The sequence below is a fragment of the Ornithodoros turicata genome, chromosome 8, assembly GCF_037126465.1.
Source record: "Ornithodoros turicata isolate Travis chromosome 8, ASM3712646v1, whole genome shotgun sequence".
In the NCBI taxonomy this organism is placed as follows: Eukaryota; Metazoa; Arthropoda; class Arachnida; order Ixodida; family Argasidae; genus Ornithodoros; species Ornithodoros turicata.
In genome coordinates this window covers 5,008,181-5,030,885 of record NC_088208.1, presented here as the reverse complement: position 1 = coordinate 5,030,885, position 22,705 = coordinate 5,008,181, and the positions used below count along the sequence as shown (strand labels likewise).

At 45.5% G+C, this 22,705-nt stretch overlaps 2 protein-coding genes across 2 annotated transcripts in view; both read right to left on the bottom strand.

Annotated features, from left to right (window-relative positions):
- LOC135365860 (uncharacterized) overlaps positions 1-5,155 on the bottom strand; it is a 77,884-nt gene extending 72,729 nt beyond the window's left edge. Inside the window, exon 1 of the mRNA XM_064598548.1 lies at positions 4,826-5,155. Within this exon, the coding sequence (XP_064454618.1) occupies positions 4,826-4,964 (139 nt within the window). The 5' untranslated portion in view covers positions 4,965-5,155. The remainder of the gene's footprint in view (positions 1-4,825) is intronic.
- A 2,796-nt stretch (positions 5,156-7,951) lies between these two features.
- LOC135365859 (uncharacterized) lies at positions 7,952-18,485 on the bottom strand. The gene is made up of 3 exons (XM_064598547.1): positions 18,217-18,485; positions 15,268-15,412; positions 7,952-8,477 (listed from the first exon to the last, which is right to left on the bottom strand). The coding sequence occupies exons 1-3, from the start codon at positions 18,257-18,259 to the stop codon at positions 8,219-8,221; spliced, it is 447 nt and encodes a 148-aa protein (XP_064454617.1). The 5' UTR covers positions 18,260-18,485; the 3' UTR covers positions 7,952-8,218.
- Positions 18,486-22,705: the final 4,220 nt, after the last annotated feature.

Sequence of the window (22,705 nt, the reverse complement as noted above, 5' to 3'; positions counted from 1 at the left end):
AGGTGTATCCCCGGAACTTCCTGAGGATGACACTCAGGGACTGTCTGTGAAGTGTCATTCGGGAACATCTTGTGCCTGTCCCTATTGGTAGGTAGCGGAACGAGAGGTATTACTTTGTTTAGTTTACCTGGCCAGGCTCCCTGAACACATTTGTTTTGTTTTTAGGTCGATCCTTCAACCGGATTGACCTTTTTCTGAAACAAAGGGTGGTCCAGCGTAAAATTCTCTGCCTCCGAAAATGAGTCAGAGAATGGAGAGGAGAGGAGGCATACAGGAAGCATTTCTCGTGGAAAGGACAGAAATGTGCGATTCTGTCGCATTTAGGGTTGTCAATCGGGATATCCCGAACCCCGAAATCCCGCTCAATTTCTGACGTCCCGAAGTCCCGGGATTATTTCCGGAAAATCCCAGGATAGCATGCACGAGTATAACAGGAATATCAAGTACCTGTGGGACATCAGGCGCAGGCTGACTTTTTTTGTAAGAAAATGGCATTTTTTATGATTGAAGGTGGTAGAGGACTGCTGCCTACACGTGCTTACAGATATTTGCTGATCGTCCCTTCTTCTAGCGCAGAAACTGAACGGACCTTCAGCTCGGCAGCCAGTATTTGCACAAATGTTCGCTCCGAACTGAGGCACACTTCCTTCGACGCTTTGTGCTTTCTCCGGTCATGTTTTAATCATTGTATAAGCACACAGCGACGGTGTTATAAACCCCGACAACACAAGCAGGTCCGAGAAACATCTTTAAGACGTCACTTGGGGAAGACGATGATATCCCTAAAACATCCGAAATACAGCAAAAATGATCCCTGTCACGTAACAATGGCACACCCAGATATGCCTTTGGGACGTATCTGGCAGGTCCCATGGGGCTTTCTTGGGGATGAGCGTGGTACGCAAATGGGATGTGCCCGTAGGCTGCTCCTCCTCTCCTACCCCCTCCCTTTTTCTGCGTAGCTTGGCCCCGTTACAAAAAAATGCGCACTCAATACTAAATGCGCTTGCACAACGACGATTGAAAATTTGAAGCAGGGAGTTCAGAGAAGAACTAGTTTATTCTTACTATTGAGACTCGCAAGTGTAATTCTACATCCATCATTTGCATGCGGAATTGAAGCACTTTGCATAACAGTAAATCACAATATCACAGCATCAAGAGCAATCCACAGTAATAAACTGTATATCAGAGATCAGCTTTGTTGTGGCCTTCCTGTTGTTGTACTTGTTGTACAAGTACTTTCTCAGTAAAGTCTCAACTTACCTTACTCAACTCAGCCTTACAATAACAGATTACACTGCTGGAAGGGAGATGCTCCAAAATGTTTATCAAATATGCAGCACAGTAAAAAGAGAAAGCTTAAAACATAACCTAATTACCTAAAAATTAATCGCTGGGCATATTACCTTATGAAAGAACTGGCTAGAGAGTGTTCCTTTCTCTATGTAACATGAACTTTGTGATATCCGTGTTGAATAAAAATCAAAACGACCATAAAAATATCATGGCACCAAAGACTGCAACACACTACAAGGTACCCACAAAACAATCTGTAAGGACAAACAGAAAATACGACCTTTCATAATACCCTGGCATTCAAACACTAAGAAAAACTCAAACGAAAAAGACTCTGACTTCGCCTGAGCATGTTAATGAGATGCGGCGACCAGGTACCGTTCTTCTCGCAACAGTGTGTGAGTGTGAATAAATGATGGTACTTAGGCGATGGCAGGTTCCAATAAGCCAATGAGATCATCTCAAATGTATCAAAGTTCCAAGCACTGTGCACTTATCTGCATGTACAACACATGAAAGGTGAAAAAATACTGACTTGTAAAACGTAAAAAGTGTAGGTAGCCACATATTGAAGCACACATGATGCTTCAGGTACGAAAATTGCAGTCAGTTTTGGAAGTGCTTCCTCTGGGTGGGAAGGCCGTGACTCAGTCAAGTTCGCACCGTCAATGTCACGAACCTCATCCACATCACTGCTCCCGTGGTCACCAATACTTTGATCTATCAACACGGGACGTGGCTCATGATCACTAGGAGTGTTCACCAACATCGAAAGCGGTTCGCTTGACTGGCCCACAAACATCGAACGCGTTTCACTGCCGGCGTCACCATCGTTGCGACAGTCATATGATGCTCCTTCAGTTTATCACGCAAAAGCTTCCCGCTACAGCTTGGCTCACATGACGATGAAGTGTTCGCCTTGATGTTCGTTTGCTGCGTCTCATGATGAACACACTTTGATCGAGGAGTAGCTCACGATGTTCCTAAACCGAAGTTAAACGAAGAAAAACGCGTTTGAGCATTACAACGCTTTGCATGCTTTCAAACTAACAGCAAGCTTCACTCTCGATTCCGAATAACACATCAAAAGTATACTTACAATTCATTGACATAACGCCGTTGGCAGCAACATTGACAAGGCCTCGCTGGAGCACATGCGATCGCCAGATGACCGTTGAAAATTGAACCGCGCTGTCAGCAGTCTCGCCCTCCTCCTCTCATTGCCGTGAATCAGTTCCCCCTCCACTCGTACAGAGGTCCCTGACATGCTCCCATGGGGACGTTTTTCGGACCTCGTTGCTCGAAGTAGCAAGTATAAGTTCTGAAGGCATCCCCACGGATCCCTCAATCGAGCCAGCGACGTTGGGATCTGTTTGGGACGTCCCCAAAACGATACGTGTTGTCGGGGAACCATTTAGTGCTTAGTGTTTCATTTCTTTCCATTCTTTTTTCTTTGTTCTTTTTTGGTTGTTCTTGTTGATGTTCTTCATTGCAGTGGAATGTTATACCGCTTGAGGAAATAATAAAGTAATATTTCAAGTTACTTCAAGTGTAGCGGGACTCGGCTTCTTTTCAATTGCAACAGTGAAATGCAGATGACTAAATGAGGCATTATCATAGCAAAAATAATAAAATGTAACCATTTCGCCGTCACTATCTTACCAATGTGCTTACACCGCGAGTCACCCGCCGGTGACTCGCACGTTGTTGCGGGAGGCCGGTCTAAGTGTTCGGTGTCGTGCGGGAGTGGGTCGGGTGCGGTCGACGCATTTTACCACTATTTAAAAACACACCGAGTTAGAGCCCTGCACCATCCGCGGATGGAAGCGGATATCCGCGGATATCCGCAATATACTTGCGGATTCGGATGAAAATTTAGCACTTCCTGCAGTGTGCGGATCGGATTCGGATGGCTCGAGGTCGGATGCGGATCGGATGCGGATACGAAGGCAGCGGATCGGTAGCGGATCGGATGCGGATATACCGCGTGCTGTCATTTTTCCACCCGCAATTTATTTGTATTGCGCGCCGACAGCCGACAGCGAGCGCATGCTCTGGTTCATCTTTGACCATGCATGGCGCCAAGACGGGAGAGGAGGCATTCAGGCGTCTCGAACCGCGCGAACGCCGACGAGGTAGCGTTCCACGCGTTCCAGAAGTCCCTCCATATCGCGTTTGTTGAAAGGTTTACCTTTGCTTGTCGTCATGACTGAGTCCTTCCGTGACAGCATGGAAGCATCCGAAATTATACCAACATGCTTCCGGCGGTCTTTACGCGTCTTTCGAAACGTGCGGATTTTTGCGGATCGGATGCGGATGGTGCGTTTTGCTCAGCGGATCGGATGCGGATGTAAACTGTTGTGTATGGTGCGGATGCGGTGCGGATGCGGATAACGTGTGCGCGGATGCGGGTCGGATGCGGATGCCAAAAACCTCATCCGCGCAGGGCTCTACACCGAGTTGCTCAGTTTCTTACGCGTCTGTACTACAGTGGCTCGAAATATGACTAAAACGTCGTTGATAAGGGCGGCACAAACACCCTTAGGGTGCAACAGCGCCTGTGTGTCCCTCTTTGTCCATGTCGCGTTTCGTATCATCACGCCTCAAGTCACAAACTAACACGCATTTGTACATTTTTGCCCCCTCCGCTGACGTCGTACAAGAAATCATGCACACAGACACGTCTAAGCATGAGGCATAGACCAGAGAGTATAGTCTCAGTTTACTCGTCAGCGTTCATCGCGTTGCGGCTACCGGGTTGGATGCGGGTTAGCTTTTGGAGAAAATATGCGGGCGGATGCGGGTCAGATAATTCTAACCCGCGCAGGACTATACCTGGAAGCATCATCTGAATTCGTCACAATCCCGAAATTCCGTCCCGGGATCCCGGGATTGACAGCAAAACAATCCCCAAATCCCGGGACTGCAAAATTAACTGGGGATTGACAACCCTAGTCGTATTGCTTTTGACTTTCAAAAGCCTACCTTAATGTCTCAAAACAAAAGGAGTAAGAAATATAGACTTTACAATGATTGAGAGCTGATACTTCAATCAATTCCTCGCTTGGCGTATTTGTTCTTTGCATAATCGAAAGAAACGTGAGCAGTTCACCATCCGTTTTGTGTTACAGGCGAGCGAGGCTGTCGAATTTAACAGACAGTCGCGTAACAAGCAACAAATAGTATATCTGTTTTCACTTCGGAGTGGGTTTTTCTGTCTTTTATATTTCTCTCTGCTTCCTTCTTAAACCGCTCCGCTTATTTTTCGCTATGCAATGCGATAGTTAACCAATATGAAAGGAGTCGGTATGCAACTGTTTTCTGTGCATGTACAATAAAAAAAGTTGATATCGGTTGAATGCATCAGCATATAAAAAATTAAAGGAAAATAGAAAATATGGTTAATCCTAGATAGAAGTGCTCTGGCGCTGTTCTAAAGTTGTCCTCACATAGCTCTGAGGATACCGTGGGGAGCTATATTAGATCTAAAATGACATGTTGAGGATGATTTGAGGATCAGACTCACCCTCTTGGGGATGCCACCCCCGTCCATGCATGATACTCTTAGGATATCCGTGGGATGACGGTGTGTTGTCGTGGGCCACTAGGTCTTCCCTTTCTGGCCTCGTACCCCCATGTGCCCTAGAACTCAGCACACGTGCCATTCTCACCCGACACCATCATCAGGGGAGGAATATAGTTTACAATATTTTGCGTATTGCTCGACGATTATCCTTACACTGACGTACTTGTTTGTTCATTATTTTCACACGACAAGCGAGCCATATATTGAAACGGAAAGAAAAAGAAGATTATGATGAACGAGCATGGGGAACGAACCTTGGAACGGGACGAGCATGTACGAGAGTACGAGAATGCGAGCTATCGGAACAAATGAAACAGTCCTATTGGTCGGAGAAAGTGCAGCCACGCTGCCAACCTTTCCTCGCTCAGGGCGGTGACACCACAACTCGTGAGCGTTCGAGGCATTATCATAGCAAAAATAATAAAATGTAACCATTTCGCCGTCACTATCTTACCAATGTGCTTACACCGCGAGTCACCCGCCGGTGACTCGCACGTTGTTGCGGGAGGCCGGTCTAAGTGTTCGGTGTCGTGCGGGAGTGGGTCGGGTGCGGTCGACGCATTTTACCACTATTTAAAAACACACCGAGTTAGAGCCCTGCACCATCCGCGGATGGAAGCGGATATCCGCGGATATCCGCAATATACTTGCGGATTCGGATGAAAATTTAGCACTTCCTGCAGTGTGCGGATCGGATTCGGATGGCTCGAGGTCGGATGCGGATCGGATGCGGATACGAAGGCAGCGGATCGGTAGCGGATCGGATGCGGATATACCGCGTGCTGTCATTTTTCCACCCGCAATTTATTTGTATTGCGCGCCGACAGCCGACAGCGAGCGCATGCTCTGGTTCATCTTTGACCATGCATGGCGCCAAGACGGGAGAGGAGGCATTCAGGCGTCTCGAACCGCGCGAACGCCGACGAGGTAGCGTTCCACGCGTTCCAGAAGTCCCTCCATATCGCGTTTGTTGAAAGGTTTACCTTTGCTTGTCGTCATGACTGAGTCCTTCCGTGACAGCATGGAAGCATCCGAAATTATACCAACATGCTTCCGGCGGTCTTTACGCGTCTTTCGAAACGTGCGGATTTTTGCGGATCGGATGCGGATGGTGCGTTTTGCTCAGCGGATCGGATGCGGATGTAAACTGTTGTGTATGGTGCGGATGCGGTGCGGATGCGGATAACGTGTGCGCGGATGCGGGTCGGATGCGGATGCCAAAAACCTCATCCGCGCAGGGCTCTACACCGAGTTGCTCAGTTTCTTACGCGTCTGTACTACAGTGGCTCGAAATATGACTAAAACGTCGTTGATAAGGGCGGCACAAACACCCTTAGGGTGCAACAGCGCCTGTGTGTCCCTCTTTGTCCATGTCGCGTTTCGTATCATCACGCCTCAAGTCACAAACTAACACGCATTTGTACATTTTTGCCCCCTCCGCTGACGTCGTACAAGAAATCATGCACACAGACACGTCTAAGCATGAGGCATAGACCAGAGAGTATAGTCTCAGTTTACTCGTCAGCGTTCATCGCGTTGCGGCTACCGGGTTGGATGCGGGTTAGCTTTTGGAGAAAATATGCGGGCGGATGCGGGTCAGATAATTCTAACCCGCGCAGGACTATACCTGGAAGCATCATCTGAATTCGTCACAATCCCGAAATTCCGTCCCGGGATCCCGGGATTGACAGCAAAACAATCCCCAAATCCCGGGACTGCAAAATTAACTGGGGATTGACAACCCTAGTCGTATTGCTTTTGACTTTCAAAAGCCTACCTTAATGTCTCAAAACAAAAGGAGTAAGAAATATAGACTTTACAATGATTGAGAGCTGATACTTCAATCAATTCCTCGCTTGGCGTATTTGTTCTTTGCATAATCGAAAGAAACGTGAGCAGTTCACCATCCGTTTTGTGTTACAGGCGAGCGAGGCTGTCGAATTTAACAGACAGTCGCGTAACAAGCAACAAATAGTATATCTGTTTTCACTTCGGAGTGGGTTTTTCTGTCTTTTATATTTCTCTCTGCTTCCTTCTTAAACCGCTCCGCTTATTTTTCGCTATGCAATGCGATAGTTAACCAATATGAAAGGAGTCGGTATGCAACTGTTTTCTGTGCATGTACAATAAAAAAAGTTGATATCGGTTGAATGCATCAGCATATAAAAAATTAAAGGAAAATAGAAAATATGGTTAATCCTAGATAGAAGTGCTCTGGCGCTGTTCTAAAGTTGTCCTCACATAGCTCTGAGGATACCGTGGGGAGCTATATTAGATCTAAAATGACATGTTGAGGATGATTTGAGGATCAGACTCACCCTCTTGGGGATGCCACCCCCGTCCATGCATGATACTCTTAGGATATCCGTGGGATGACGGTGTGTTGTCGTGGGCCACTAGGTCTTCCCTTTCTGGCCTCGTACCCCCATGTGCCCTAGAACTCAGCACACGTGCCATTCTCACCCGACACCATCATCAGGGGAGGAATATAGTTTACAATATTTTGCGTATTGCTCGACGATTATCCTTACACTGACGTACTTGTTTGTTCATTATTTTCACACGACAAGCGAGCCATATATTGAAACGGAAAGAAAAAGAAGATTATGATGAACGAGCATGGGGAACGAACCTTGGAACGGGACGAGCATGTACGAGAGTACGAGAATGCGAGCTATCGGAACAAATGAAACAGTCCTATTGGTCGGAGAAAGTGCAGCCACGCTGCCAACCTTTCCTCGCTCAGGGCGGTGACACCACAACTCGTGAGCGTTCGCAACGTGCACAATAACCACACAGAAGAAGCTTCACGAGAAGCACAGATTGTGAACAAAGCAAAACATCGATAAAGTTGCTCGTTTCCTTAGCTGTCTCGTGCCTTTAACTTGAAGGTGTGAAACGATTAAGCCCCCAGCTGAGATAAGTTGCTGGCTGTTAATGTGTGCTTCTGGTCCGTGTCCAGTCCATCTTCTTAGAATAAATATATTTAATAGTTTATATCTCTCGTGCGCGCAGAATCCATACGAATGAAAAGAAAGAATGAACAACATGACCTATCACATCATGTTACCCAAGCTAATATACTTTATTAACCGTAATGTCACAAATAACAGTTTTCAAAATCAACCTAATAACTTAATGGAAAAAGTAACTGTTAAAGCACTCAGTACATTATTGAAAGTATGTGTAACCGTACCAGTGTATTTTCTCCCACGGCGTATCTGTAGCTGTAGCTCATATACTTTTAGGGAGTAACTTTAATAACCCGGAATCACACTCTGCGCAAATGGACGATGGGAAGCTGCAGAACCCACAAGCCGTTGGTCGGCTTTCTTACTGAAATGCTGCGACCTTTGTCGTGGACACCACGAAGAGCAGTGCTGCCAGTAGCCATGGAGGATGCGTCGTGCGTGCTGCAGTGTTGCTCTTGGGTTGTTCAGCGTTGACCGAGGGTCCTACAACGTTGCACGGCTTTGCTGCTTTATTTGGTGTTGCATACTGCACCGCTTCTTGAACCATGTCAGCAATTGCAGCTTGGCATTCTTTTCCTAGGTTTTTCGACACCATGCACTCACGGAATGTTGCGATGGCCCTGGAAAAGTCGCCATATAAATATCTGTTTGGCTTGTTGTAACGTCTAATAAAGTGAGCCGCTTGATCAGGTCGCGTAGTAAGACTACTGTGTGCTGTCGTACAGGGAGATGGACCGGTATATTACACATGTAACAGTGTAGCAGTACGTAACAACATGGCAAAAAGCAAAATGTAATCTGGGGATTTACGTTTGTAATTAGATAATCGTGTTAATAAAATGTTCTGAACAACAACATGGCACAGCTGGAGATACGGGAGTACATTGCCACCACTGCATTGAGCGCGAAGTATTCCCCAAGAGAAGGAAATGGCGGTCTCTTTGCTAGTTTCAGGAGTAAAGCGATAGCAACCGCTGAACTGCAAAGAGAAAAGTCGGGGTTAATTTTGCTCGTAATGGATTGCAGATATGGGACAAAGGTAGGACTGCGACTGCAATGAGTCCTAATGTAATGCTAGAGGGGGATAAGGCGCCGTGTGGTTTGACGTGAATAATAATTGGGTCTTTGGGTGTTTACGTCGCGAGACAACTGAGATCATAGGTTTTGACGTGAAGAAAAACTCTTTTGACCGCACCATGAGTACCTTAAGCAGCATGTTGAGTTGCTTTTGAGACCCGATATGATGAGCTGACCACAATTCCCGGATGTACTCCTCCTACCATCTCACCCAAAATTGTGCAGCCAGCTTACGTTTCATTGTAGCACACATACCCATCTCGCAACGTAGTTGCCTGAAGTGAAAGTGAAGGAACGGCGAGTAGAGAGTTGGTCCCTCAATTACCTTGAAGGCCGCACAACACAGCAACCATCCACGTTCTGTTCCTTCAACGCGAAAACCTAAGTATAATTTACGTGTTTCCATTGAAGAGATTCAGCGTGTCTTCGTAATCGCTAGCCTGGAAATGTTCGTTCCATAGACGAGCGGTCCATGGAACGATACCGCCTTTCTGTTTCGGCCTTCCGATTCCTTCGTACCACGGAACACCCTCGGAAGCACATCATTTCGAATGTCCCGTGAATATTCCGATGAACTGGGGCAACGAACCACCAAACATCGCCTCGGCATATCGGCGAAAGGCACTCAACCACGGGTACGGTAGGACGCTATACAATCCAAAGAACCGCTGCACCAAACAAACAATTTACTAAGCGGCCTGACGAAGGGTCGCGAAGAAAAAAACGCAGCTGTTCAGGAAGCTTCTTGATGATCTGTGTTAGTGGCCGACAGCACCTAGCGGACAACAGGTAGGGTCATGTTCGGAGAAACAGTCGCGCGCCAACGAGCGGCAGCCGATGTTATAATCCAGGTCATTCTGGCGAGACATGGAGAAATAATACTTTGACCCATACTGCTATAAAAAGACGACGCAGAACCGAAGTATCAGTCGCAACAGTGAAACGCATTTGGAGAGTTTGCTCCAACCAGACGACGCGACCTGGAACGTAAGCTGGCTCATTGAGATTTCAGCTACCCATGGCTGACACGCCTCGAATGCCGTGTCTCGTGTCTAGGCATCGCACGTCGAGTTCTGTGTGGTTCGTGCTCCTCCAGGAAAACCGCTTGCACGCCGAAGGCCAAGTTTCGGCTATGGGCTCAGAAATATTTTCTTTCAAATGGAACAGGAAAAGATCGTATCGCAGCCCCTTTAAAGTACTACTCGTGGTGCAGTCGAAAAAGTTTTCTTCACACCAAACCTTACAGCGTGCTATCCTCTCCTACAACATTACATCACAGCTCATTGCAGTTGTGCTGCTGCACTTAACCCATACCTGCGAACCATTACTCGAAATTTAAAATTAAATCCGCATTTCCTTAAAAGTTAAACGATAGCCATCGCATTATTCCTCGTTGCATAAGCAGAGCGACCGCTATTTTTATAGCATCCCAATAACATTTCCAACAACGTAACATTTACGGCATATTTACATCATTTTTCATTTCATTTTTATTTCCATCTCGAGTAGAAATGTGGACCAGTCACAAAAGGGAAAGGTCCCTGACTAGGCGGCTGGGCCTACAAGGCGGCATGGTGGCAGTGCACTTGATTACATAATTGTCACAAATATCCGAACAGGACCGAAAAGGAAACTATTTGTACGGATCATTTACAAGGCGTCACTTTAGTATGCAAGGTTATGTAATAATAGTTCTGTTAATGTTTGCTTAAACCTAGGCAGTGTTGGGCAAGCATGCAACAAGTAGCTCCATATGTTGAGGAAATGTGGTATTAAGTGCTCGGTGGATTGCATTCCGTAGCTGGTACGACTAAGCGGAGGAACTACGACATTTGGATTACGAAGATTATACTCAGTATTCGGGAATGTCAACGACATAGTGCCTGAGTGAAAAGTGTTATATGCGAATATGCCCAGTCGCAGTGAGTAAAGTTCTTCAATGGGCAGAATTTTGAGTTCCTTGAAATGATATTGCGACACTGATGGGGAATTCACTGTGAAACGCAATGCTCGCTTTTGCAGCGTAAAAATTTTCGCGTAATTTGTATTGGGTGTGCATCCCCACACTAATAAACAATACTGAAGTGTAGGGTAGATTGAGGCATAATAGAGTGTGTGCCTAAGCCAGTTAGGCAGGACGTGCCTGATTCTTCTTAGGACACCGATTTTTCGTGCAATGTCGCATGACACTTTAGCGATATGCGTGTTCCACGATAGGTTATCTTGGAACCACACTCCAAGAAATTTTATTTCTCAGGTTTACTCGACGGTATCCCTACCAATGCGTAGTTCTACTTCGCCAGGTGTTAGAGGCTTATTCTTAGGTCGAAATATCAGGTACTTCGTTTTGTTTACGTTAAGTTTTAATCTACAGGGTGTGTGCAGAAAAACGTGACCCGCATTTAGGCACATAGCTTGTTGCCTACATAACTAACGAACTTCCGGTGGCGCACGATGGTGCATTTATGCGTGCAAAATCTGCAGAAAAATTGTGGAAGCCATACTCAGCTTAAAAAATAAACGGAACAACGAAAACGTCGGCTTCCGTGCATCAGAGTAGGGCAACATGGTGGACAACAGGGTGTATTTGAAAGGGCAACATGGTCGACGTAAGAGAGTTGTGTTCAAGTGCCGCTAGGGGAGCTATCGGTGCATAAATCGAAACGATGTCCCACATGGATGCTCATCGGCAGGACCCCTAGCGGAGCCTGCACATAACTCTCCTGAGACCGAAATGCACTACCATGCCCTGTCATGACAACCCTATTCTAATGCATGGAAGCCCATGTTTTCGCGCTCTGTTTATTTTTTTACACTGACTATGGCTTCCAGGATTTTTTTGTAGCTTTCGCACGCATAAATCCGCCGTCGTGCGCCACCGGAAGTTCCTCGGCTAAGTAGACAACGAGTTACATGTAAAAATGCGGGTCATGTTTTTCTGCACACACCCTGTATTTGTATGTCGTGCTGGATGCTGTCAAATACTTTCCTCAAGTCCAAAAAGAGACCGATAGTGTACCGCCGATTCTCAATATTATCCTTTACTCCGAGTGATGCAGTTTCCGTTGATTTGCCCTTTTGGAAGCCAAAGTGGGATTCTGAAATTATGCGGTGTTTTTGTAAGAAGGACAGCAAACATTTGTTTATTAACATTTCTAGTACTTTGGCGAATAGAGGGAGGATTGAGATTGGTCTATAATTGTTCAAGTCGTTTTTATATCCACCCTTACGTAATATTATCACTTCTGCAATCTTTAAAGTGCCAGGAAACACCCCTGATAAGAACATGCAATTTGTCATGTGACACAGCGGGTAGCATCCCAAGCAGCTCAATGTACTGAAAGTCGAGTGCAATAGGGGTGGACGGTATGTGTCTTATCGATGTTCCTTAGTTTCACGAGTCTGTTCAAGGCCTTCCACCTACCCGTCCACCCCTATAGCACCCGACTTTCAGTACATTTTGCCGCTTGGGATAGTACGGTGGCAGCATGTTTGATAAGAATAACTTCAAGATCGTCCACGCCCACCGAATTGAACACTTTTAACGATAAGATTACCTGTTCAACTTCGACCGGGGTCGCAGCGTACAAATAAAGTGAGTCAAGTTGTGATTGGTTGAGGTATCGATGGAATGATTTCTCTGATTGCTGGCTATTTGGCACATCCATCGCGCCGAGCGCCGACGTTGATTAAGTGATTATTGATGATCTCTGCTAGAGAGGGACCCGTGTACTTGCTACCGTCTAAAGTAATCTTCGGTACTTCAGAGTGTGCACATCCAAAAGCTATTTCCTTCAGTGTGCGCCATGTCTTTTGGGCGAAGTTGTGGTTCTGCTTGAATAAGTTCGTATAGTATCCTAGTTTTGCTTTCTCGGTTCTTTTTGTGACTTTGTTACGGAAGCGCTTGAATTCCTAGAAGTGCTCTGGATCGCGCGTTTTTAGAAACTTGTGGAAAAGTTTATTTTTCTTTTTGATTTCCTCTAAGTGTGAGTGGGTCACTCAAGGTTTGCGCTCTTTTTTTTGCATCGAGGGTGCATCGCTACTTTTGGAAAAGATTTCTTATAGCAGCCAGATATGTTGGTTTGGAATTTCTGGTACAGGACAGTGGGGTCCCTTACGGCGTAAAAGTTATCCCATTCGAGATTTGCAACGTTGCTATAAAATTTGTCTAGTGATTCTTCATTTATAATCCTGACCTCTGGGGCTGGAGCTGGTTACGTGGGCTAGTGTTTGTTGTTGTTAGCGATAAAACGCAGAAGACAGGTAGATGATCCCTGATCAATGTTGAGAACACTCCAGAATATAGTGCACGTTTACTATTAGTAATGCAAGGATCGAGTAATGTATTTGATTGTGGTCTTGTTGGAATATTAATCAAATTTGTGTGACCAAAAGATTCATAAAAATTGGGAACGCTTAGAGAATTCTGCGAAAGAAATTTTATGTTTAGGTCGCCTCATTTCTAGTATTCCAATGCTCGTAGCTGCCTCGTGATCCATTGAGAAGGGGAGGAGCCACGTTGAATACCCTGTCATCAACGCTTCTGCGCCCACGGTTCACGCGGCGCTACGTATCGTCCAAGCTGAATTTTCGGCGCATACCATAGGAATTTCCGAACGAGCAACTCAAGAATGCTATCGCATTAATAGGCTATGAACGAGCCAACTATCTAGCTGCTCAAAAATGATTTCGCGTTGTTATAAAAGCAACGCACTTGAGCGAGATTCTCGGTCTACGTGTGACCTTTCCCTCGACCCCGCACCCGACTGAGGAATGCGTGCGCCGCAGACGATTTGCTGCGGAGGGCGGACGCGCTTCGTCGCAGTCATCCAGGGGGGGGGGGGGGGCGGACCCCCTCAATTCCAGACTTCAATATAAGGTTCAATGGTTCAATCCCAGCATGAATGTAGCAATTGTCCACAGCGGACCACTCTCGGGAAAATCGTAGATCCCCTGCGGTCATTGTTCATCCACCCGAAACAAGTGGCCCCCTTATGAGCTATGTTGCTAGCGCGAACGTGTCGTAGCGCTACGGGTGACGCAACGTAACGCTAGCGATGAGAATTTGGTATTCCCTGTGCTCCAAACGCGTCGCCCGTAAACGACCCACGGGAACGACAACCTCCACCCTGTCGTCATGGTAAGTCATGCTGTCGTTCAGTCGAGCGGAGCTGTCAAGATGACGGCAAGTTACTTCACGTAGCTCCTATATCAACACCGCCATGGTCGGCGCTGGTGTCTAGATTGGAGGACAACGCGTTTGTATCAAATGAGATGCCTTTCGTGAAACTCCATCGCCGTGGATGCTATACCTCGCTATCATACATGTCTGGATTATCAGCACAGTACACGAAGGCCTGCCTAAAGGTTACATTTTTCCACTTGTCGACTGCCCTTGCAACCCCTTTGCCAGGAACGACTAATTCTGACCCGCTCAATTTGCCGGTCTAACTGTGTGTAGGCCGCGAGCAAAATGCGCGTGAATAAATTGCGGTACTCGATCAGAACTGGAACACAATTTCATATTATTCGTGATTTGAGCGAGGCTTCTTCTTCATGGTCAACGCGTCGTAGTTGTCGTCGTCTGCTTCCCAAACAAGGCGTTCCACATGGTTCTCCTGCTGCTGCGCCGGCTGCGCGATTGGCTGAGAGTACGGTGTCTCGTTCCCGGACGTCTTAACTTCTAACGACTGGCAACAAACCAAGCACACATTATCCGTAAAGGCGACACGAGAATACCAAATCTGGAAGGTGTCGCTCCCGGTGCTCGTAATTGCCTTCTACCTATACTACTCTATCGACAGCGGCTCCGAATAGGGCACCAGTAGCATCAATCTTAGAATGCTGTATCGAACGAGTACGTCCGCACGCAACATGCGCTGGCTGCAAACATGTTCGCCGTTATTCACAGGTAACATGGGTACACGCTCTTTTATCACAGTACTTCCCAGCGCACAATTCGCCATTTCAACTATCCTTAACTCTATTGTACGGTACATTTACTCTCTAAAATATACGAAAAGCGCATACGGCAAAGTCCAACAAATCAGTATTTACACAGTCCTCGGATTAGTCAGCAGTCGACAAAATTTCGGATGTTGGTCAGTCTAAAAGAATAAATACGGTGTCGTTGTACCCTCATGCTCAAGAGCGACACCTTTTCTACACGTTCGTTCGTTGGGGCTAGTGAATAAGTTACTATGCCGGTTTCGAGAACTTGAATTTCAAGATCGGCCATTTCGCAGCCGGGAATATCGGGGTCCTCCCGCTTGATTCACATTCTATTCACGACGCATCGGAAGAACGCCCCTTTGCAAGCAAACGGGATCCCACCTGCAGAGTTCTTCCCGTTGTGCATCGGTCCACTCGTTTGCTGTCTCAAGTGGAGTAGCTGGTGTAGATGTGGGCCTGCAGGTGTCTACGGCATTGTCGAATGCCGTCTGGTCACATTGTAGTGCAATCGAGCCCGCAAGGAAGCCTGAAAAGTAAAAAAGAGTTGAAATCGGGATATGTTTTACCATAGTCTCTCTCAATACTCTCTTTTGTCAGGAAACTCCGGCGCAAAACTACTCAGGGCGCGCCGTGCCGCGCGGTGGCTTTCAGCGGCAGTGTTGACTTTGGCGCGCTCGTTTTTTGTGAAGATGACTGGCAGTATTTGATCGTGTGTTTAGCCATGCACGGTGTATTATGGTGCGCAACAGGTGCACAGTTCGACGACGCCTCGATTTTGTTGCACGGAGGACGCGCGATAACTTTGTACCACCGCGGGCACTATGTGAGGTAAGTTGTGATGAACAGCCGCGTAGTAGTTGCTGTATACACGATGCGAATGCTCTATTTTAATTCGAGCGATCTTGCTCCTTGGCCATGTGATGAACGGGGCGGTTACTCGTCATAACCAGTGCTCCCACCGTTGCGGGCAGGGAGAGGTAAGTAACCTTTCATTGAAAGATCCGGTACCACGGAAATAGACTTTAGCGAAGTTTTCGAGACAAGTGTAAGCAACGTTTCCCAACGCACAACGGTAAACGGTCCGCATGACTGCTCTGTGGCGATGGCCCTTTTATACTCCAGGAAGGAAGACCCTGGTGCCTAAAGTGGAACAGTTCAAGATCGAACGTGCGAGAGGAGTTTCTCCGAGACAGTGATGGGAAGTACTTGAAGTACCCAAGTACTGAGATGGTACTATTACTTGGTTATATGGCATTTCAGATCTTCTAATGCATGGTTCTAGTGCTTACATTTTTTATATTTGTTCTGTCATTGGTAATTCATAATCATTCTATATCACAATGTGTGATCGGGTCACATGGCGAAGAAAGTAACAGTCTGATAGATACACATTGCTTTCTTTTTACTTTTACATTTTACGTTTCTTTAATTGGTCGCATGGATTACGTTACTTCACAGCATAGCTGACTCATTGCCTCTGTACATGGTGCTACCATCAATTCTTGCGAAACACAAATGTATTGTAGATCAGCAGTTTGATTTTAGGACAGGTCGATCAACAGAAATCGCACTCCTGTATGCCAAAGAACACAAAATTACTTACAGTGGCCGTATTCCTTGATTAGTCGAAAGCATTCGACCTCATACAGCACGAAATACTGCTATCAAAGATAAAACACTATGGAGTCCGTGGGCTTCCGCATCAACTGATTGCCTCATACCTACACAGTACAACTACACGAGTGACACGACGTTTCATTCTTTCGACGTTTCATGCTAGTTGGATTGGCTCATTTTAGCTCCCCGGCATGGGATTGACGTTTTTTGATTAAGTCGGACTGGAACGATGCGATTCTGAGCCCGAGGTCTTTATGCAAAAGGCCCGTTAACTGTGGCATTGAGGAGTGCTCAGTCACCCTCCCAGGTGTATATTGCTCGCTGAGTGACCCCTGGTTTGCCAATTCCGAACGATGTGCAGCTACCCAGAGCTGACGACCACAAACACGGCGAAACACGTGTCCTCTGGTGCTGTCACATGAGTATCTATCTATATGTATATATATATATATATGTTTTCACCTCTTAAATTTCAAATGCTACGAAGCTAATAAAAGAAGAAAAGGTGTTTTTACGTTCATGCAGAATATACATGATTTCAAATATTTGCGGGTGTTTGAGGCTTACTTGTCTGTGTCGTTCCTAATTGTGGCCTGCCTCGGACAATTCTCGTTGTTTTCTTGTTTCCGTCCTTGTTTCCGTACGAACTATAAACCGTTATTTGAAGCGGTTATCGGTATTTTTTAACTGTTCAATTCCCGTTCAGCTCCAAGATGGCGTCAAATGCTTCGGTTCGGCCGGCTCTTCCCTCGGTACGGTACCTGAAGCGCTATAATATTGCCAATTTGTACTAAGACGTGCTTTCCCCATCACTGCTCCGAGTTCCCGAGACGTTTCGCGACCACCCCCTGGATCGACTCCCCTGTGGGTTGCAACCCCCAGTTTGGTCAACAAACTGGTACATGAAATAATTGCAATATGTCGTTTGCTGGGATACGTGCAAGCATGCGTGCCTTATTCGTAACGCGCTTAGCGCCAGATACCAGCGAGGAAGGCGTAATGGCCCTTCTCAAACGTGGTCTACAACAGGTTTGGGAAGCGCTGAAGAAGAAGAAAACAAGAGCTCACCGGCCCTGCTGCGAGGCCAGTTTATGACTCCCTATATGAGAGAGATATTTTACTATTGTAATTAAAGGACGAGTGACTGACGCGGCGTGGACTACAACAGTCCCTTTTTAAGCTTACCACAGCCTAGCGGCGTTTCAAGTGCTCATACAGAAAGCCAAAAACAGTCCTTGCAGAAGGGCTGGTGAGCTCTTGCTTTCTGTGCGTCGCCCTGCATTTGCATACTCGCAGACAAATGTCCCGAGGCGCCATACACTTCAAGTTGGTGTAAAGTTTTAGCGTCCTTCCGAGATTACTCCGAGAAGCGATCGGGCGGAAGGGCCAAAAATCACGTATGTCTCTGGAAGATTTTAGAATTATTGTGGGCCTGCACACCTCAAAACAAAAACTAAGCGGGTGCCGATGCAAAAATTCCTCAGGGTTCCTTAGCGTTTGTTCCATAGAAACGGTATAGTTCTAATTGATAACCGCAACAAAGGAACATCGGGGCAGAGGGCGGCGTACTTCAAAACCGCTAAAAAATGACTGAGCCGGAGGTTCGTACACATAGTTCCCAGTGTCCAACGTTCACACGACATGACTACCGAAAACATACAGGCACAGAAAAACGATGTATTGTGTCTCTTAAAAGTGTTCCATTCGACTTACCTAACAAAAGGCATGACACGAAAGCAACGAAGGTGAGCTTCATTTCGACGAATATCAAGCTACAGATGTGCCGAGATGCTCCCTTTCGGTCCGCTTATTTAACTTGAGTGTGGAACGACGCAAGCAAATAGGAGGATATAGTCACTGCGTATTGCACCATGGCAGGGAAGATTGATGACGTCGCTAATAGCACACAATGTTCAGGAACGTTGACAGGGTGTGTGAGCGTTGATGACGGTGAGAGCTGATAGCGTTAGGGCGTTCCGGCGTTGCGCTTCATTGTATAGACCGCGTTAGATTCTTCAACATTTTGATATTTCCGGAGTTCCTTCTTTCCTTCTTGCTGCCTCGCATTCAAGGGAACTAAACGACTTCCTGTCTTTAGCTTTCTGAAGTAGCTTTTAGGATTAGTTTTTGATCATATGATTTCTGTACATAAACTTTTCGGATGTCTTTTCCGTTCTTTGCTGTCACCCCCACCGCCCACTGATTTCGGCGTCGCTTATATGTCAACAAGAAGTGGTTTCAATTTGTTTCATTGTGCATTTGAAGAGTTGTTGCATATGTTGTCATTTTCTAAGTTCAATTGCGTAATCGTTGGTGATTTCAATATTGACTTGCTGAAGGAAGATTATGTGTCTACCTCTTATGTTGAAGTACTTAGTTCGTGTGGTTTCAATCAATTAATTTCAACTGTAACCCGCTTTCATTGTTCTGATGACAGTAAGGGTTCTTTACTTGACCAGGTGATCACTAATTTAAATGAGTCAAAGTTGGCCTATGGTTCTGCAACCAATGCTGTTTCTGCGATCGGGACATGGTCAGAGCATAACAGAATATCTATTAACATAAACAAAACTAAGGCAGTGCTATATAGGACACGTAATAAACTTGTATCCATTCCCTTTAACATTATGTTAGGTAACCAGTGCATTGAAATTGTAAGGTCGATTAAAATTATATTATTTCTTATTATCTTATTTATTTATTTTTTCTATGATGATGTCTAATTTTCTAGATGTATATATGTATATTTCTTCCGTTTCCTTGGTTCACTGTAGTATTTTTCACGATTGAGATTGTTGTTCACAATTAGTATATTCCGCTTGCTGTTGCTGCACCAAATCAGGGGGATGCGCCCTCGTCAAACAGCATGATGCTGTTTTTTGGCCACCCCTATGTAACTCTGACTTGCATGGCAATAAAGATGAATTGAATTGAATTGAATTGAGCTCCGAACCTTTGTAAAGAGTACAGAAACAGGTTTAGGTGCGCAGTTTCTAACGCCTCCCCTCATATAGAGTGCCACGGAAAACTGACTCCGAGGTTCCCTACTAAAAGTGAACATGGCGGAGAGTTTATGGGGGCTCCGGCTCTATCAACAGAAAGATGAATTTGCACTGTAGCACATCCGCGTTTACTTGAGCTACTGGCAAAATCAATAGCATTGTCAGCTGTGCCACCTGGTTGAGAAGGCGTCTCATACACGGTGAAAGTGTCACTATTATACACGAAACATTTTCCGTGCACAAAAAAGCTTCTTGTAGCGCAACCGAAAGGCTGGCGGCTGAGGAGGCGCTTTGTCAAAGTCAATTAGCTTTTTCCGGACTGAGCGCGTTGCTTTAGAGAAATGTGAACCTTTTTGGAATGGGGTAGAGTCCTGCGCTCAACGTAGAGAAACATCCCACATCATCATCATCATCATCCATTCATCTATGTGGTTGTTGTTGTTCCTACACCCTTAATCGGTACTCTTTATTGTAAATTTTAGCAATGTGTAACCTTTTTATAGACGTAGATTTCCAAATATCGTAAAGGTTACACGTTCGGTACCTCCATTTAGAGGTTAAACACGACTTGTAACGTGACACTGGAGGAGCAATAGAGGTTACTTCAGTCTTCAACGGAAATCCAATCGTCGTAACTTATAAATGTGCCCTTTAGGAACGTTGTAACTTCTAAACGAATTCCGCCTTTGACTTTCCTTCGTTTGTTTTTCTTGTTTCTTTGCCAGGTAACGTATATGAAAGGTACTGCTCAGAAGTCACTGTGCTCTCGTTCAAGCCGCACATTCAATCATTCAGTACGAGAGTGTCCGATCGGATCAGTGTGCGTTACGTTATTGTGTCTCTGCGTCTGCGCGTATTGCGGATCGTGTTCAGAATTGTGAAGAATGCAAAAGGGTCAAGTGACGGAACTTTATCAGGGTATTTGTACGGTATTCTACGGTATGTTCACTACAGAGTTTACGTGGTTACGTTTTTGCTGTACAATCTAGGAACACTAATCACAACACAGTCTGTCTCTAACACGGTTCAACGGTTCAACACAGTGTGTACGTGTGTGTCTTACATCCGTTATTTGCTTAGTCCTTTGTCATCCTTGTGTTTTACTTCTTCGTGTGCTTCTGATAAACCATAGCCGCGTCGCTGATGTGTCATTCTGACATATGACAAAGGAACAGAAATGTTTCCGGCGTACTGGGGAGGAAGTTGCAACAACGTGAGGACTGCAGAGAGTATACTTCCTTGTAACTGAATGTCGTTCACCACAGCTGAAGTGTTGGTACCGTGAAGTACTTGTGCTCCTGCCTCAGCTGTAGTTCCAGGTTTGCCAATTAAATAATACATATGCTCCAGTTGCAATTATTTCTTTCTTTCATTTGTTGTGCATGTGAATCTGTACATGTAGCGATCACTCACTTTTCGTCACTGGAAGCCCTTAGATGAATTACGTAAAATATAGCTATATGTCCCGAATGACAGTATGCGTTCTGCACTGATGAGAGCTCATTTTGAGCACCATTTGTTCTGTAGCGTCTGTGAAGAGGAGAGCGTCTTAGAAACAGCCATGCCTGGCGAAACTGTAACTTTTACGTCGGTGTGGCGGTTAGGAGGCAGTAACCTCTATTTATAGGTGATCTGTCTAACGTTTATAGAGGGTATTGCCCATAGGTTACAAGGTAACATCTGAAATAGAGGGTAAAAATTTGGAAATTTTTACCCTTTACTAGAAGGTACCAGGTTTAGAGTGTAGAGAAATCTCCACAGAGAGGCACGCTGCATCCCTTCGGCTGCGCTCGATAAGAAATGACACGATTTTTTGCTTTGAAACTTGAGAATTTAACAATTATTGGACTGCATTTGTTCGCATTAAACGGACCACCCAAGCGCTGTGCTCTCTCAAGATCCAAAGAACTAAGTTCTGGGGCAGCATCTGGCGACATTATGTCTAGTATGTTTTGTTCCGTTGCTTGCTACCCCTCATTTGTATCGCTTACGCAGTGGAAAATCAGGCTCTCTCTGTGAGAACGGTCTTGGAGCTCGTAAAGACTTCATTTTGCCTTTTATTTTCACATGCATACGCAGACTTGTTCTGGGGCACTGATAGACGGAATACACTTCAATACTTATGAATCAATGAATGGATGAATGAACGAACGAACGAATTTGTTTATCGCGCCCAAGAACGACCGCAAGAGCCTTGTTGTTGAAGGCCAAAGGCAGTATCCACTAGAACATTTCCATTCTTGATGTCCCCAAATCCAGTTAAAGTTCCCTAATTTATGTTCAGCAGGCTTAAATCATCTGCAAGGATAACTTCTTGATGATGTGTTACTGTTGGAAATCATGTAACCGCATAATATATTCAAGAAAGAAGGCATGGAACGGCTTGCCGTTATCGGCCACGCTTCGCGGACAAGGTCACGACTGTCGCAAGACCTGACTATACAGGCTATTTTTTATTTGTTACAGAATGTTTTATTTAAAAAAGTCACCGCAGGAAAATAGATGCCGTTTTTGAAGGGGAACATTGCCTAGAAGGAATTGTGTAACGCAAGATCAGAAATTTCCTAAAAGTCATTAATTAACTCTTAATTAGGGGGATATCGCGCAAAATCAATACAGCAGAACGGAAGATATTCCTTGTTTAAAACCATTCCATGGAAAAAAAAAAAAAAACTTAAACATGCACGTGTGTCGTAATATTCAGCGCCGAATTTAGCTATGCTACTGAGCTGAAACAAGAACTATGCACTTTAGGAGCGCGGAAAGAACGACAGGCAATCCACCTTCTAGTGAACGTGTGAATAGTGGAGTTGTGAATAGCGAACGTGTGAATAGTGAATAGCGAACTAGCGCATAGAGCACATGAAAAGTTTTGGGGATGGGTGGGTGAGAATTTGTTAGGACTAGCAGAACATGAGAAGAGTTCAATTGCACCTCTTCTGTTTTTTCCTCGCAAACAAACAATCCAGCTGAAAAGGTCGAGTGATGGGGCTGATTCGTAACTGCTGCAGGAAGTAACAGCTATTGTATTAAGAAAAAGCATAAAAGCGCCGATTATACCCCAGTGATATTTTTATTATATGCTGCAAGTACAAATGCTCGGCTTATCACAGTTTCTGCTAATGTAGCTCCAAATCAACATTCAGTATTCGCGAAATTTGGTGGACGCAAATATGTGATTTGTGCTCGGTTCGCAAAAA

What these genes read in the sequence shown, in the direction of transcription:
- LOC135365859 (XM_064598547.1), bottom strand. Translation starts at nt 18,259, where the DNA reads ATGAAGCTCACCTTCGTTGCTTTCGTGTCATGCCTTTTGTTAG. An exon ending in CGTGTCATGCCTTTTGTTAG is followed by an intron (nt 15,413 to 18,216) that starts GTAAGTCGAATG and finishes TTTACTTTTCAG; the next exon opens with GCTTCCTTGCGGGCTCGATT. An exon ending in CAACGGGAAGAACTCTGCAG is followed by an intron (nt 8,478 to 15,267) that starts GTGGGATCCCGT and finishes CGACTTTTCCAG; the next exon opens with GGCCATCGCAACATTCCGTG.